This window comes from Nicotiana tabacum, chromosome 17 (genome assembly GCF_000715075.1).
Source record: "Nicotiana tabacum cultivar K326 chromosome 17, ASM71507v2, whole genome shotgun sequence".
Taxonomy (NCBI): Eukaryota; Viridiplantae; Streptophyta; class Magnoliopsida; order Solanales; family Solanaceae; genus Nicotiana; species Nicotiana tabacum.
This window is the reverse complement of record NC_134096.1, coordinates 108,743,822-108,760,402: the sequence shown is the minus strand read 5'-3', so window position 1 is coordinate 108,760,402 and position 16,581 is coordinate 108,743,822. Positions and strand designations below refer to the sequence as shown.

The following is a 16,581-nucleotide window of genomic DNA, read 5'->3' as shown; positions in this document are numbered from 1 at the left end:
TTTTGTTATTATGGAGATGTTAATAGAACCAAATATTGTAATTAGTTGAATATAAAATTTAATGTAAGACGGATGCCTTAAAATAATTGTAGATTAGTGTGAAGGTGTAACATGGCTTGACAATAACAACAACATTTGTTTCTGTTGGTAACAATGACTCTTTTGAGTAATATATTGTGTTAAATATCTTGAATTTATTTGTGTAGATGGATTTTGCATATCATAGATGGATGTATAATCGGACTTATCCTAATCGTAGTGGGTTGAGGGAGGAATTTATAGAAGGGGTTGCTGAATTTATGGCTAAAGCGAAAATACTTCATGAATTTCTCAGTGAAGGGATGATTAGGTGTCCTTGTGTCAAATGCAAGGGTGCAAAGTTATTGCAGCCAGATGTTGTTAAAATTCATCTTTATAAAAAAGGGTTTATGAAAAATTATTACGTGAAGACTATTCATGGAGAGGATGTTGCTAGTGTTGGTGATCTCGATTTTCAAAACTTTTTTAGTAGTGAGGGTAGTCCATTAGCTGAGAATAATTTTGAAAACTCTCGATCTAATGAAATGGTTAGAGATGCTTTTGTGATGCACCCGAGGGCTCAGTCTGAACCAAATGATGATGCTAAGCGCTTCTATGAACAGTTAAAAGAAGCTAGTCGTCCATTGTATGAAGGTTCAATGCATTCTAAGTTGTCTGTTGCGGTTAGATTATTAAGTATTAAATCCGATTCGAGTATTTCTCAAGCGGGCATGGACTCTATCATTGGCCTTATGAATGAACTTAATATGAATAAAATTGACCTACCCAAAGATTTCTACACAGCAAAGAAATTGGTTTCTAAGTTAGGACTTTCATCAGAGAGGATTGACTGTTGTGAGAAAGGCTGCATGTTATTCTATAAGGATGATGCATCTTTAAAAAATTATAAATTTTGTAACCAACCTCATTACAAGGAAGTCATAAATTCCAAAAAGAAGAAGGTTCCAGTTAAGGCAATGCATTACTTACCCCTTATACCTAGGTTAAAGAGGTTGTATGCATCAATGAGCTCTGCTCCTCATATGAGATGGCACTATAAAAATAGAAGGCCACCTGGTATTCTGTGTCATCCGTCGGATGGAGAAGCATGTAAGTATTTTGATAGAGTATTCCCGGATTTTGCTAATGAACCAAGAAATATTAGGTTGGGTTTATGTGCTGATGGATTCACTCCATTTTCTGTCTCTGCTGCACCATATTCATGTTGGCCAGTGTTTGTTACGCCGCTAAATCTTCCTCCTGAGTTATGTATGACAAGTCCATATTTGTTCCTAACTTGCATTGTTCCAGGTCCACGCAATCTGAAAATTTTGATTGATGTATACTTGCAACCTTTAATTGATGAGTTAAAGTTATTGTGGCATGAAGGTGTGGAAACATATGATATATCAACTAAACAAAACTTCAGATTGCGTGCTGCTTTGATGTGGACTATAAATAATTTTTCTGCTTATGGAATATTGTCCGGGTGGTCGACTGCGGGAAAGTTAGCTTGCCCAACTTGTATGAAAGACACAAAAGCATTCACGCTGAAACATGGAGGAAAGAACACATGGTTTGACTACCACCGTCGATTCTTGCCTAGGGATCACGAGTTTAGGAGAAATACCAGTGCATTTATGAAGAACCAAACTGATTATGAGGAGCCACCATCAGTATTGTCGCCAGAAGAAATTTGGAACAGAGTTAGGAGTATACCTAAGGTAACAGAGTCTCCAATGTCTAATAAGATACCTGGTTATGGTGTTACGCATAATTGGACTAAACAGAGCATATTCTGGGAGTTACCTTATTGGAAGTATAATCTTCTTCGGCATAATCTGGATGTTATGCATATCGAGAAATTTTTTTTTGACAACTTATTTAATACTGTAATGGATGTCAATAACAAGACAAAAGATAACTTGAAGGCAAGGATGGACTCGAAGGAATATTGTAGGCGAAGTGAGCTGTACCTGACATACTTGAACAACAAGATTCAGAAGCCCAAGTCCAGTTACACATTCACTTTAGATGAGAGAAGAGATATTTGTGATTGGGTTAAGAATTTGAGGATGCCTGATGGATACGCGTCAAACATATCTAGGTGTGTTGACATGAAAGAAGGGAAGTTGATATCTGTGAAAAGCCACGATTGTCACATTTTCCTCGAATCTTTGATGCATGTTGCACTCAAAGCCTTGCCTGATAGAATATGAAAATCCATTACTGAGATATGTTTATTTTTCAAGGAGTTGTGTTCTAGCATATTGAAGGTGGAGAACCTAGCTTACATGGAGAGTAACATTTGCATAATTTTAAACAAGTTGGCAAAAAATTTTCCTCTTGGATTTTTTGATGTAATGGAACATCTTCCAATTCATCTTGCGCAAGAGGCACGACTTGGGGGGCCAGTTCAATGTAGATGGATGTATCCTTACGAGAGGTAACAATTTTAAGTTATTTTACCTTGACGTATTTTTATTAAACATTATTTCATCTAAATATTGTGTTATGTAGGGCGATTGGAAAATGTAAGCGGACTTTAAAAAATAGATCCAGGATTGAGGGATCGATATGCGAGGCACATCTGGCTAAAGAAACTTCTTTTTTCTGTTCATATTATTTTGAACATGATGTGCCATATTTGAGAAATAGGCCAAATCGGCATGATGATGGAGGCATTACTGATCCTTTGGCCCCACCATTTTCCATATTCAATCAACCAGGAAGAGGTCCAAAAACTAGTAAAAACGAAATCTGACTGAGATGGAGAAAAAGTCTGCTACAACACATGTGTTGTTGAATTGTCCGGAGGTCCAACCTTATTATAAGTAAGTCTTAATTTATATTAAAGACGATTATCATAAGATCAAAGTTATTTTAACTAACTAAAGTTGTAGTTTTATCGGAAGTTACTTTATAGGTATAAATGTGCATGATGTTGTTTATCCAAGATTTTCGGAGTGGTTTAAGGAGTTTGTAAGTTTTATTTTATGGGTACAAATTAATTACATGCATATTTCAAATTCTAACTTTTCTTTAACTCTATATAGGTTTATAATCTAGCCAATGGCATAAATGACCCTACGTGATATAGCTTGGGGACCTGACCTAAAAGTCAGAATGATGTCTAAGTACTTTGTTAATGGATACAAGTTTCATACAGAAGAATAGTCTAAGAATAAAAGAACCAATAATAGCGGAGTGTGGGTAAAGGGTGATGGAGATGTTGATTATTATGGTGTGCTCTGAGAGATTTTAGAACTAGAGTATTTTGGTTGGCCGAAAAAAAAAATTGGTTCTATTTTAGTGTAAGTGGTATGATCCAACACCTACTAGAGGTACAAAGGTTCACCCTCGGTACAAAATAATTGAAATTAACCACACGAAGGAGTATGAATTCTATGATCCATTTGTCATTGCACAAAATGTGAAAAAAGTGTATTATGTTCCTTATCCTTTGTGCAAGAATAAGTCCTCATGGAGGATAGTTATAAAAAACAAAGCCCGTAGGTAGAATATAAGTTGAGGATGCATTAGAAGTCGCGTACCAGAATGACATTTCAACTGTTCAAGAAAGGGTTGATGATGAATTAGTGGGTGAATTGCAGCATAGTGAAGGCATTTATGAAGAATATGATCCTTCGGTCCTTACTCGTAGATCAAATCGACATGATTTTGGGGAAGGAACATCCGGGGAAAACATGGAGGAAGATCTAGACGTTGAACATGAAATAAGCGAGGAAGAATCATTTGATGAAAATGAAACAAGTGATGGAGAAGAATTACTTGATGAAAATAAAACAAGTGATGATGAAGAATTAAATGATGAATATCAATCAAGCGATGTGGATTGACATGTTGGTTTTTTTTCATTATTCATTAATATGTTGAAGAATTACTTTATATTTGTTATGTTTTAATATATTTTATTATTTGCTTATATTACACAGATGGCACCTGGTTAAAAAAAGAAGACAAGACATGATTTCCAACATCCTCAACATACTTCAGGTCCCACTACCTCGTCAGTGCCATTTATGAGTCCTCCTCCGGATCATCATCAACAAACTTTAGGTCCCACTACCTTGTCTGTGCCATTTATGAGACATCCTCCTCATCCTCCTCAGCAGACTTCATTGCCACTTGGCTTTTTCACTTTGCCCCCTTGTGATCCAGTTAAATATAAGCCTATCTCTAATTCACATAGCATGCATACTATACCATCTTATTCGCCAGCTTATCGTACTAGTCAGCATAATGACTCCTTATTTATGCCTCCGTCATCAGTGACTCCAACTCCAAGCTATCATGTTAGTCAGAATGGTATGGCTCCATCTTCATCTCCGTCATCATCCACTCCTAGCGTTTCTAGGCCGCATCTTGGAGGCTCTATTGTACCATCATCCCCATCCATTGATACATCTACACCTGCTCCTGATGGTGCACAAACTCAGACTTTTGAAGAGATTGTAACATACGATTCTCTTTACAGATTGATTATCATTCCTGATGGGACTACTGGGTAAGTAGTTACTTTATATTCGTTTGAATTTTTGAATATATTTTTAACATATGTTAATTTTAATGCAGGTTTGTTCCTTCCAATGAATCTACGAAGGTGGTTATGGATTGTGTTAAAGCATTTTATCAAGATGCTTGGAGTAAATAGTCAGATATACCGTATATTTACAGAGACCAGATGTGGAATCAATTTAGGGTACGAAACTAATAAATTTTATATTATTTATCAAATTACTCTTATTTCATCTAATGTTTTAAATTATTTGCATACAAGGTGTGCATGGCTTTCCAAATATCATCAACAAATAAGTCATAATTTCGAGAAAAAAGGTAGTGATAGGCTTAAAAATATTTTGTATAAGGCTCGACTCGAACAAAAGATACACAGTTGGATACTAAAAGACATATGTGATAGACTTAATGTGATTTGGGCCTCTGAAGAATTTAAGAAGAGGAGCAACACTGGAAAGGCTGCTCGGGCCTCCAATACAGGTGGCTCATTACACACTGGAGGTTCAGTTAGTATGGAGACCCATCGAAGGAGAATGGTAACTTTCTTATTATATTTGCTTTGATTTTAACTATATGCGATTGAACTTTATCTAACTTAAATTCTTTTTTCAGGAAAAGGAAAAAGGAAGATTTGTGACTTATGCTGAGGTTTTTGAGGACAAACATATGAAAAAGAAAAAGGACGGTACAAAAGAATGGGTCGAGCCGCGTGCTACGAGGACGTATGTAAGCATCTTCAGATAAACAACTTTCTTGATACCTAAGTGGATTAACATATCGTAGAGCTAATATATTAGTTAATTCGATTGTCTACTTAGATGTTTTTTGTCTGAGTGGTACTTCTTGCATTGAAGCCATCAAAAAGCGGTAAATAGATCGATTTAAAATTGTTGGGGCCTTGAAAATTTAGACTGCCTATTTTGAGCCATGGTGCTATCGAAATGGTTGATCTTTTCCTAATTATCAGTGACATGAGCATTCTTTTCTCTCTGTTGCTTTGAAAAGTATCAACAATCCTATTGCAATCACCACTACTACAATGCCAACAATTAATCCTATGACAACATCAATTTTGATAGTGGATTGTTGTTTCTTCTCATTTTGAGTTTTTGGAATAGGCTTAACAGCTAATGCTTATTTTTCACAAAATGTATGTGGATGTTGATACTTAGTACTACTTGAACTAATATTTAGTACCTCAAGTGAGTGAAATCTACTAATCTTGGCAGGTAATGGACCCCATAATCCAAGTGAAACTAATGACAATTTCTTTAGACTTGAAAGTTTAGTGACAACAGTGAAAAATGAATCAATGAAAAATTTACTAGATAGAGCTTGAGGAGTAGAGGATTTTATAGTCTGAGAAGGGGATTTTTTGTTGCCAACAATTGTTAATTCTCTTATGTGATTACAAGAACAAGTAATAACAAGAGATGTAGATTTTGGAAGGTAACAAAAATTTGTCCAATTATTTCATCCTTGTAAAACTGGTGGATATTCAAGAAACGGTTGAATTTGGAAAAGCATTCTATTTTGAGCTGGAACTAACTAAGCAGAAGAAGATCGAACTAATAAAAATAGAAACAGACCAAGAAATAAGAGAATGAAAGGAAACTGGGAATTGTTCCTCATTCTCTTTTAGCATAAAAGAGAAATCAAAGCTATAAAAAACCTCAGAAAAACAACAATTTTTTTCAGCTCATAAAAGTGTGAGCACTTTTGTTTAAACTGCCTAGAGAGTTTTGTGGAATGAAATAATTTCAAGAATCCAACAATAGAGTAATGATACACATAAAAGAAGCTTTAAATGATTACATTAATAAATAATGGAGCACAGATGTGTTGTCTAGCTAGTCTTAGTTGTATAACTTTTGTGACAAGGATTCCATACTATGACATACCGTGTATTGGTAGAAAAGGGAAGATATGCAAACTGTTTTAAAAACTTCAATGTATTGTATTGTTTATGCTTTCTGGTTCAGGTATGGCTTTAGGCATAGTAGAGAAATTAGAATTTCTTTTATAAGTGGCATTGTATTTTCCCTGGTGGAAACAATTAGGTCCTCATTTCTTAATGATTAACATTTTAATTTCAGGAAGCCTATCAAAAACGTTTGAAGGAATGGCGTCAAAGTCAACCCGATTCCGAGGATGGTAGCTCAACCCAAGTATCACTCAATGATGTAGCTTCAATATGGACGCATGTGGTTGGTGGTGCAAAGAAAGGTAGAACCTACGGTCTTGAATCACAATATTCCGTTGGTTGTCCTACGACATTGTTGTCTGGTGAGACGAGTAATTCACAGGATCATAAAGAGGTGGAAGCATTACGAAAAGAAGTTGAAGAGTTGAAGGAGGAACGGAATGAAGATCGTGCAAATTTTAACAAATTGCAGAGTCTAGTTGAGAAACTTATGAGCATGCATCAAGTTGATCCTTTGAATGACGAACGTGACGGGGATAATGAGTTTTAGTTTATCGTAGTTGTGATGTTTGAGACATTATTATTTGTTATGGTTGGTTGTTTAGACTTGGTAAATATTTAGACTTGATTATAATTGTAATGTTAAGATTTGATTGAATGGCGCTTGGATGTTTAACTTGTGTTAGGATGTTTTAGTTATAAATATTTATGTTTTCTTTAATTGTTTGCATTTTATATATTTGATTAGTTGAAATGGTGGATTAATTAGTAGGAATGGTGGATTGATTCTTTAGTTGCTGTAATTTTGAATTGACATGTGGTATTGTTTTAAAACAGTCGAAATTTGTCAAAATATTTGTAATTTTCCGACTGAATTCTGACTAAAGTCGTCGTAAAATGCTTTAAAATTTTCCAGAATTATAACATTCTGCGACCGCAGCAGTGGAAAAACTAAATAAATAAATAATATTAAAATAGTTTTGCGACCGCAGTAGTGAAAAATATAAATAAATAAATAATATTTAATTAGAATTGCGATTGCATCAGTGGGAAAGCTTAAATAAAATTAAAATATTTTTTGATATTTGCGACTAATATGGTGGGAAAGATTATATAAAATTATAATTATTTTTAAGTTTTGCGACCGAAGTAGTGGGAAATATAATATAAAATTAAAATTGAATTTAAATACTTTGCGACCGCGTCAGTCGGACAGTTGACAACATGTGTTAGTCCTTTTCTATTTTCTCTTTCTGACCGATGTAGTCGCAAATTACGGACAGATTCGGTCGTAAACTATTTCAGACCAGCTATTTTGCGACCGCGTTATTTCGGTCTGAATGTGGTCGGAAATTAGCATTTTCTGACCGCATTCCGACCGTATTCGCAGTCAAAAAATAGCTATTTTCTAGTAGTGGTAGCCATTGAGAATTACTGGATATTAAGAGTACCGGAGGGAATCCCATCCCTATATTAGGGGTGTACATAAATCGGATTGGTTCGGATTCTTCAATTATCAAACCAAACCAATGGTGTCGGGTTTTTTAATTTATAAACCAAACCAAACCAACAATGTCGGGTTTTTCAATCTCGATTTTTCTCAGGATTTTTCGGATTTTCGCGTTTTTTTTCTGTAAAGTCTTCATAGCATAAAATATGTAACTTGTGCTCCAAATATTTCTTAAGTCCTAGTAAATACAACTATATAATGTGTTTTCCAAGAAACTAACATAATAATATGAGATAAGTCATAGCATTATATTAAAATATTCAATAACAAAGATAAGATAATAAAATTACATAAAATAAATATTGCTAATTAATAAGCCATAATAAAAATTAACATAATCTAAAAATACTATATAGGTCATGCTAAAATAAGTATAGCTAATAAGTATTAATATTAATTATATAACTAAGCACTAAAGAAAAAGATAAACAAAGTTATGCATTTTCATTATAAACCAATGTAAAACTAAAATAATTATCCAACACTATCGTCATTCCTAGTATTGAATTGAATTTCTTTTGTTAGCATTAGTGTTGATTTGAACTTTATTTGAGTTATTACATTTATGGGCTATAAAATTTATTTACCATTCAAGAATGTTAAGTCTAAACTTGAAATAATACGTTAAAAGATAAAACTGTGAAAAAGTTTAAGAAATATTTATAAATTGCATTACAAGAAATATTTATATGTACAAAATATTTTTAAAAATTATATAAATGTACTATCGGGTTGGTTTGGTTTCGGTTTAACTTTTTTAGTTAAAACCAAACCAAATCAATTATGGTCGGATTTTATTTTCCAATACTAAACACAATCAAACCAAACCACATCGGGTTTTTTTTTCCAGTTTGACTCGGATTATCGGTTTGGTGCGGTTTATCCATTTCTTTATACACCCCTACCCCACATACGTTGTGGCTTCGGCTGAACCAATAACTTTGGTCCAAATTCTGTATTTATCTTAAGAAATTTATTAAATATGTACAAATCAGTAACTTAAAAAAACTAGAATTCTGAACTCACAATTTTTACATCTTATCAATTAACACCAAACGACATTTCCTTGCAATTTGGATATATATATATATATATATATATATATATATATATATATATATATATATATATATATAAAACACAGGAAAATCAAGTAAATTAGGAACCCAATCAGAAAGTGACTTTGGAACATGTTCAAGAACTCCGACTGAAACCTTTTTTAAACTAGTGTCAGCTAATCCTCCACCATTTTTACCCATAAATTGGAAGGTTCAATTTGTTTTTTTTAAAGATTTGGTCAAATACACAATTCACATTCAATAATCAGAAAATATTTTAAAAAGGAAAATAAATAAACGATTATTGTAGGCATATTTTTGAACCATTGCCTCCTGGTATTCAAACATAACTCTATAAAATAACTGGGAAGGAAGTTTCCTGCCTATGTCATATAGTGCTGCAGAGATTAATTTGACAATCTTATTCTAGTGAAATATCTTTCTGCCCACTGCCTATGTTCAATCAGCATATTATTTAGGCCAAATACATATGCAAACATTTAAACTTGTCCCAACTTTTCGTTTAGACACCTAAACTAAGCTTACTATCCATTAAACACTTAAACTAGATTAGAGCTGTACCAATTGAACACAACTTGGTGACATGACAAGTTATGTGTATCTCACCTAACAAGGACGCGTAATGGCCACAAAAATATAATTTTTGTTTTTCTTTTCAAGTTGTCTTGTTCTCTGTACTCACAATCATTTTCATCTTCAAAGCCAAAATTCTTGTAGGAAAAAATAGAGTTTCACAGAAAAATTTTTGGGTGAGCTGTAATCATTTTTTTCTTCATGTGTTAAGAGACCCAAATCTGCCTTCATCGTCTTCGCCAAAATATATTTGAGACCCAATAAATGCAGATTCAAATTTAATTTGTCCTCAAATTAGAACTTGACAGCTTTAAAATATAGACTATAAAAAGTTATGCTCTCAGTAAGCTAGATAATGGCAAGAAAGCTTTTTAGGAACTCACGAGCAAGCTCCAAACACCAAGTAGATCAAACAAAGCGGACACTGATTGATCACGCCCAACTATGCCTTATAAAAAGTACTAAGCGGTCATTGCAAAATATATTCCGGTTAACAAGTGCAGAGTCGAATCCCACAGGGAATTAACCTATTAAACACAACTACTAGACTCGCATAAATTCACGTAATCAATATTCAGAAATATTTAAATAACAAGTTGGATGTTTACTAACTAAATATCACGTAATGAAAATGCAGTAATTAATAACTAACTATGAACAGGTTGTAGACAAGAATTGAAATGGTCTAAGGTTCTAATTTTTCCTATTGTCGGAATCCTTTCCGCTACATTGCCTATAAATTTGCCTAAGTTTTCTCTACCGATCATGAGCTCTCTGAGTGTCGTAATTCTCACCCGAGTAACTACCACAATTTACTAGAGATATTCTTCCAAATTACGCTAGCTGGCACTGAGTTACAGCTCACTCGGATCGCACCAAGGTTTCGTTATTCCTAATTCCACCTTTAAACCCTCCATATTGATCCCTCATATACGTTAGAAGTGATGTTGTTCAACAACTACCTAAATATGCACTCTCTTCCGAGTAATACACACTAATTAGGCACAGTCGATCGAGAGCTTCTCAACCAACCATAATATAAATGTAGTTGAACAAATAGAGAAAAGCTACGGCAAATCTATAGTAACGTAACAGGAAAATCATCCTCCAATAAGTTTCATCAAAACCCTAGATTAGAAGTTTAGCTACTCATACTCATAGTAACAATATCCCAAGTATTTTGCATAAATAAATTACAAAGTAAAGATGAAAGAATGTAAAAATCGATGATTCTATCCCCCAACGGGTGTTCCACGAGCTATTCTTGCCTTCGATCGCAAAACTCCTTCAAAAATGGTATTTAATGTCTATTTATATATGTAGGAAAAGACCTAAATGATATAGCCCAAGTCCTAGTCAAACAAGGAGACGAAATAAGCCTTAAAAATCCGGATCAGGCTAGCCTTAGACCGTGCCTCGCGAGGTATTCAGCGCGCTCATCCTCGCCTTACCCCTCGCGTTGCATGCTCCCACGTGAGCTCAGAGGCTCCCCTCGCCAGCTCTAATGCGAGCTTCATAGCGAGCTTCGCGTGTTGCTTCATTTTTTCGTTGCTCAATTTTTTCTTTCTTCTTTCCCTACTATTTTTTAGCACGCTTTATACGTTAAATGTTCCTTTTGCTCTAATTTCATCTCCAATATACCTACATATAAAATAGACTCCATTACGCGCAAATAAAGTATAATTTAGCATTAAAGCACCCTAAAATGTAAGGTAAATAATGTACTAAAATATGGAATTCTAGCCAAACATCAATACCCCACACTTAAACGTTGCTCATCCTCGAGCAATCAAACTATACTTATAGACACGATCTTTTTAAGCAATTCCCTTAACTCATCACACCAAAAATCTTTAAAATATACTAAGCACAAAGATGTAACATCCTCACCTCAAGATTTGACTCACAAATACCATGTATTATTCATAATTTACTTACTTACTCTAACATGGAGGTCAACGACATTACCTCTCCATCATGAATCACGTGCCCTCACACAACAAAGGAGATGAGTTCCACACACAATACATTTTAAGACCGTAGGAACTCAAGATCGGAAGAATTCACTCGCTCTCAGATATAATATTCATATGCCACAAATGATGCACCATAGGCTTTCCCATAGTGTAATACTCTACTAATCGAGTAGAGTATTATTGATATATTGTTTTTTCTTTTCTTTTCAAAACGGTGCACCTTTCTCCTTATTCCATTTGTTCCACTCAAAAGCCAAACCAGCACCCCACACTTTAACTTTTATATAATTCCTCACAATTCAAATGCTCATGAGAGGTGACAAGGTTCAAATATATGGTCAATTGAAACAAAGGGATACGACTTGTAATGTGGTTACCAGAGAAACAGGATTATAGGTTCAAAGGGATTAACTACGTTATATGACATTTAGGCGGGTAAACTATATATATCTGGCTCAACAAAGAAACGCCTATATCACTTCCCATACTGAACAAGACTACTATTTCGTTTTGTACACAAACACGGAGCAAGTTCTAGACATCAATTATAATGCATAGAATACATACAAATCTCACACAAACATGGCACATAACTCACTCAGGATTGATTTTATCACAACACTCTAGTCAAAGCAGTTAAGCAAATTTTAGAACCTATGATTTAAGGTACTTATACTAGAGTCAAACATTGAGCCTAAGCGTCACAACCAGAGTACTCACTATTCTCAAGGTATAACAAAGTCAAGAGATATCGCTGCAATTCAATTCATAGCATAGTGGTTTTTACTCCTAAAAATTAAAACTAACTACACCCGGTTCAACTAAAACCCTTGAAAAAGAACCACGGCACAAAGAAAATCCAAGGGGGCATTACTACACTACCTACAAGAAAATCTTTTTGTCTTTTTTTTTTCTTTAGACTTAATTCCCTCAAGAAAACTGTCTAGGAGATCCGTCGTCGGGAAGAGTCCAATTTTTTCTACTTTTTTTATATCAGGCAAAGACGACACTAACTAAAAAAATAACTAAAACAAGACTAATATTTATAAGTTACCACCCCACCCTTATTTCATGCAATGTCTTCAGTGCATACTCAAATAGACAAAACAAGAAAAAAATAACAAGTAGGGTATATGAAAACTCCCTAACCAAGCTTCGTCATCGCCTTCATCATCGAAGGCTTCCCATTCCTCATATTCTGCTTCCACCTCCTCCTCATCATCATCATCCGACTACTCCTGCTCGGCCTCGGACTGCTCAGGCGTGTTGACATCCTCATCCTCTGGGAATCTGTAGCCATCACTGAGCATGAGCATTGAGCGGGAAACGCTCCTCCAATATCTCCCTCTCCTCTGTAGTGGCCAAACGTCCCCCAATCCGAAGCTGCAAGTCCATCATCCCATATAAATGGGCCATAAAGCTGTCATCGCGAGCATTGTGCTCGACACCTATCATTGATGGCATAACAGCCTCCTCCTTAACCCGAACGCTTGTAATGTTCGTTAGTCGTAGGGGCTGATCAATGATATGATCGAAAGCTTTCTCCTCCTCCACCTCTTCCTGTCTCAAGTACTGAGTCAACATGTTTGCAAAGGGCATTCGATCAATTCTCTTGCTAGTTCTCACTTGAGTCATCTGGTAGCAGATCAAGTGGCCCACATTCACCCGCTGGCTAGTCATAAGGAAATATAGCATACACGTCCTCTCACGGCTAATGAGAGTGTCATGATTGCAAGGTAGGAGCCGTGTATTAATCAATTTCAGCCATACTTGAGCCTCTACCCTCATCTTCTTGTTGGGGAATTTCCTATGACGATTGGTTTTCTTATCCCGAACCCACGCCGCCACAGAATTGACACCACAAAGAGTGTGTCTCAGTTCTCGATATGTAGGACGGGTGATGAAATTGTCCAAGGGTTCCTGAGGAACATCTAGAGCACCTAAGAAATTGCATATTGCTGAGGCTAAAAAATCTATCAACCTTCCCCGAATAGGCACCAGCTGTTCAGGATCCTTTGGATCCAAACCGACATAAAATTCTCGAACCAGATTGACATTGATATCCTCGGTATTTTTTGAACACATAATGCAGCCCCAACTCATTAATACCTCTCCAGATTTCATGGCACTTGGCTTGTAGGCAACGCTCATGAATAGCAGATTCCGGATGTATATGTCTCGGCCTATAACATTTGTACCAATCCTTAACATGCGTAGGTATTCTCTTGAGTCCAAACTCCCTCTGTCCTTGAGATTGTGGGCGAGCGGTTGCTATAGCTGCCACTGCTTGCAGTCCTTCAACTTGACTTGAAGTGGCTTCACCCCCTTTTCTCTTCTTCGGTAGAGGTGCGGAGGGAGCCTTAGCTTTAGATGGAGCAGTCGATGTGGCCTTGCCTTTACTGGTGTCCTTCCTTGGAGGCATGTTTGTATCTACACAAGTGAGCATTAATCAGTTTAGGACACATTGCAAAATTCAAAACATGGTCTTGCGACCCCACACTTAAGAGTTCAACACATGATTTTCAACAAATTCCGAGGTTACTCAGACTTCACCTCATCTTTTCGTAGTATGAGAATCAAGCAATGACAAATGGGTGCTTTCTCCAATTTCGAAGCATCGGGCTACCAGTGAGCCACCCCACACTTACAATTTTAAAGTGGTGCACATCTACATAGCACTAGTCTTATAATCCGGGAGACTCGGGCTCCAATGGGGAGAAAGAATGCCTTTGAGGCATTATGACAAACACTTAGCATGCACTAGTGCCATGGGAGTGCTTGTAGGGATGAGGGATTGCCTCACCCTACCAAATCAGCTTGGGAGTTTCGTGCTACCACTTGTTCACACAATAACAACACCATTTCTATGTGGTTCATGGGGTTGGGACACACAAACACATTGTTACAATGAAGAACAACCCCAAATTTTATATCTAATGACATGCATTAACCCAATTCGAAATTGCCAAAGAATGGATGTAGAAATCATACCTTAGATGTTTAAGAGGAGGGATTGCCCTTGAATTGATATTGCAGGTGAAGGAAAGAGCAGAGAATGCTTGTCTTCAAAGGGTTTGTAAGGGAGGGTTCTTGAGGCGTGAGTGTGTGAGATTGTTCTGAATGATGTTTGAGGCATTTAGTTTATGTTTTAAGGGAGGGGTTTTAAAAGGAACAAAACAAAAGGATTAAAAGAAAACCGGAAAAAATACTTACCTGGCGATGCGAGGCTAATGGCGCGCTATACCCCATGCGAAGCGAGCTCCAACGCGAGCTGTGGGGCGCGTGCCGCGGGGTGCGGGGGCGCGGTGCGAGACAGTACGCGCGTTTCACCTTGCTGTAACCCATGCGAGGTGAGCTCCCATGCGAGAAATAACGCTGGCGACGCGAGGCTTTCCGCCTGGCCTAGCTCGCTGGGGACCTGGCGACGCGAGGTCCAGTGCACGATCCGCCAAAATTGCCTGCAAACATGTTAGTTCCTACAAACGAAAAGAAAAATTCTAATTACGCTAAAAATCAACTATGAATTGGGTTGTCTCCCAATGAGCGCCTTACTTAAAGTCACGGCATGACGAATACAACATTACAATGGGTTACCTTCCATGAAGCGCCTGATTTATCGTCGCGGCACGACGCAGGCAATCAACTTAAGACTCGCTCAACATTGTTGGCTCAAGCAAATGAGTCACCGATACTACTTTCGTCTCATCCATGCCCAAATAATGTTTCAATCTGTTACCAATGACTCTGAACTTGCGAGAACCATCTTCTGAAGCAATCTCTACGGCTCCGGTGGGATGAATCTCTAGAACACGAAATGGTCCTGACCATCTTGACTTCAATTTGCCTGGAAACAACCTCAATCTCAAATTAAATAATAATAACATGTCTCCCAGCTTAAAATTTTGCTCAAGAATGTTTTTGTCGTGCACCAGTTTCATTCTTTACTTATATAACCTTGTACTCTCTAAAGCATGGTAACGAAACTCGTCAAGTTCATACAGCTCTATGACTCTACTAGTTCCAGCGGCCTCGAAGTCCAGATTTAATTGTCGTAATGCCCAGAAGGCTTTATGCTCTAACTCCACCGGGAAGTGACATGCCTTTCCAAATACCAATTTATACGGTGACATACCAATCAGAGTTTTGAATGCAGTGCGGTAAGCCCATAGCGCATCATCCAATTTTCTTGCCCAATCAACCCAAGTAGCATTTACAGTTTTGGTCAAAACAATCTTGATTTCTCTGTTTGACACCTTGACTTGCCCACTTGTTTGTGGGTGATACGGAGTAGCAACTTTATGGCGAATGCCATATTTTTCCAACAACGTTGCAAAGGCTCGGTTGCAGAAGTGGGTGCCCCCATCACTAATGATAGCTCTTGGAGTGCCAAATCGGGTGAAGATGTTCTTTCTCAGGAAACTAATAACTGCCTTTGCATCATTTGTTGGAAGTGCCATGGCTTCTACCCATTTCGAGACATAGTCCACCGCTACAAGTATGTACTTGTTGTTATATGAGCTGACAAATGGTCCCATAAAGTCGATTCTCCATACATCGAATACTTCCACCTCTTGAATTGGGTTCATGGCCATCTCATATCGACGGAAAATAATCCTCGTCCGTTGGCACTCATCATAACTTTTCACCCAGAAATGTGCATCTTTAAACTGCGTCGGCTAATAAAAACCTGACTCCAACACTTTAGCCGTTGTCCTTACAACTCCAAAATGTCCTCCATACGGTGAAGTATGACATGCCTACAAAATAGAAGATTGATCTCTTTCTTTGTCACTGTATAATTCAGTTGGGCGCCGCTCAAGGTTCTACTTGCGTAGTATATTAGATGCATGACTTTATCTTTTCGTTGCCCAAGAACGGCTCCCACAATATAGTCGCTTGCATCGCATATCAGTTCGAAAGTTTGCCCCCAGTCGGTGGCCACTATGATTGGTGCAGTCACCA

The 16,581-nt window shown here is 36.8% G+C and overlaps 2 protein-coding genes across 2 annotated transcripts; one reads left to right on the top strand and one right to left on the bottom strand.

Annotated features, from left to right (window-relative positions):
* The first annotated feature begins 206 nt into the window (after positions 1 to 206).
* Positions 207 to 2,237, top strand: LOC107830110 (uncharacterized). Its single transcript, XM_075235793.1, has one exon. It carries the CDS (start codon positions 207 to 209, stop codon positions 2,235 to 2,237), a length of 2,031 nt encoding a protein of 676 aa, XP_075091894.1.
* Positions 2,238 to 14,945: 12,708 nt separating this feature from the next.
* LOC107830111 (uncharacterized) lies at positions 14,946 to 16,211 on the bottom strand. The gene is made up of 3 exons (XM_075235792.1): positions 15,581 to 16,211; positions 15,315 to 15,463; positions 14,946 to 15,095 (listed from the first exon to the last, which is right to left on the bottom strand). Exons 1-3 carry the CDS (start codon positions 16,209 to 16,211, stop codon positions 14,946 to 14,948), a joined length of 930 nt encoding a protein of 309 aa, XP_075091893.1.
* Positions 16,212 to 16,581: the final 370 nt, after the last annotated feature.

What these genes read in the sequence shown, in the direction of transcription:
- LOC107830110 (XM_075235793.1), top strand. Translation starts at nt 207, where the DNA reads ATGGATTTTGCATATCATAGATGGATGTATAATCGGACTTATCCTAAT.
- LOC107830111 (XM_075235792.1), bottom strand. Translation starts at nt 16,211, where the DNA reads ATGGCCATGAACCCAATTCAAGAGGTGGAAGTATTCGATGTATGGAGA. An exon ending in TCGTTACCATGCTTTAGAGA is followed by an intron (nt 15,464 to 15,580) that starts GTACAAGGTTAT and finishes GGTTGTTTCCAG; the next exon opens with GCAAATTGAAGTCAAGATGG. An exon ending in TGGGCATGGATGAGACGAAA is followed by an intron (nt 15,096 to 15,314) that starts GTAGTATCGGTG and finishes TTTCGTTTGTAG; the next exon opens with GAACTAACATGTTTGCAGGC.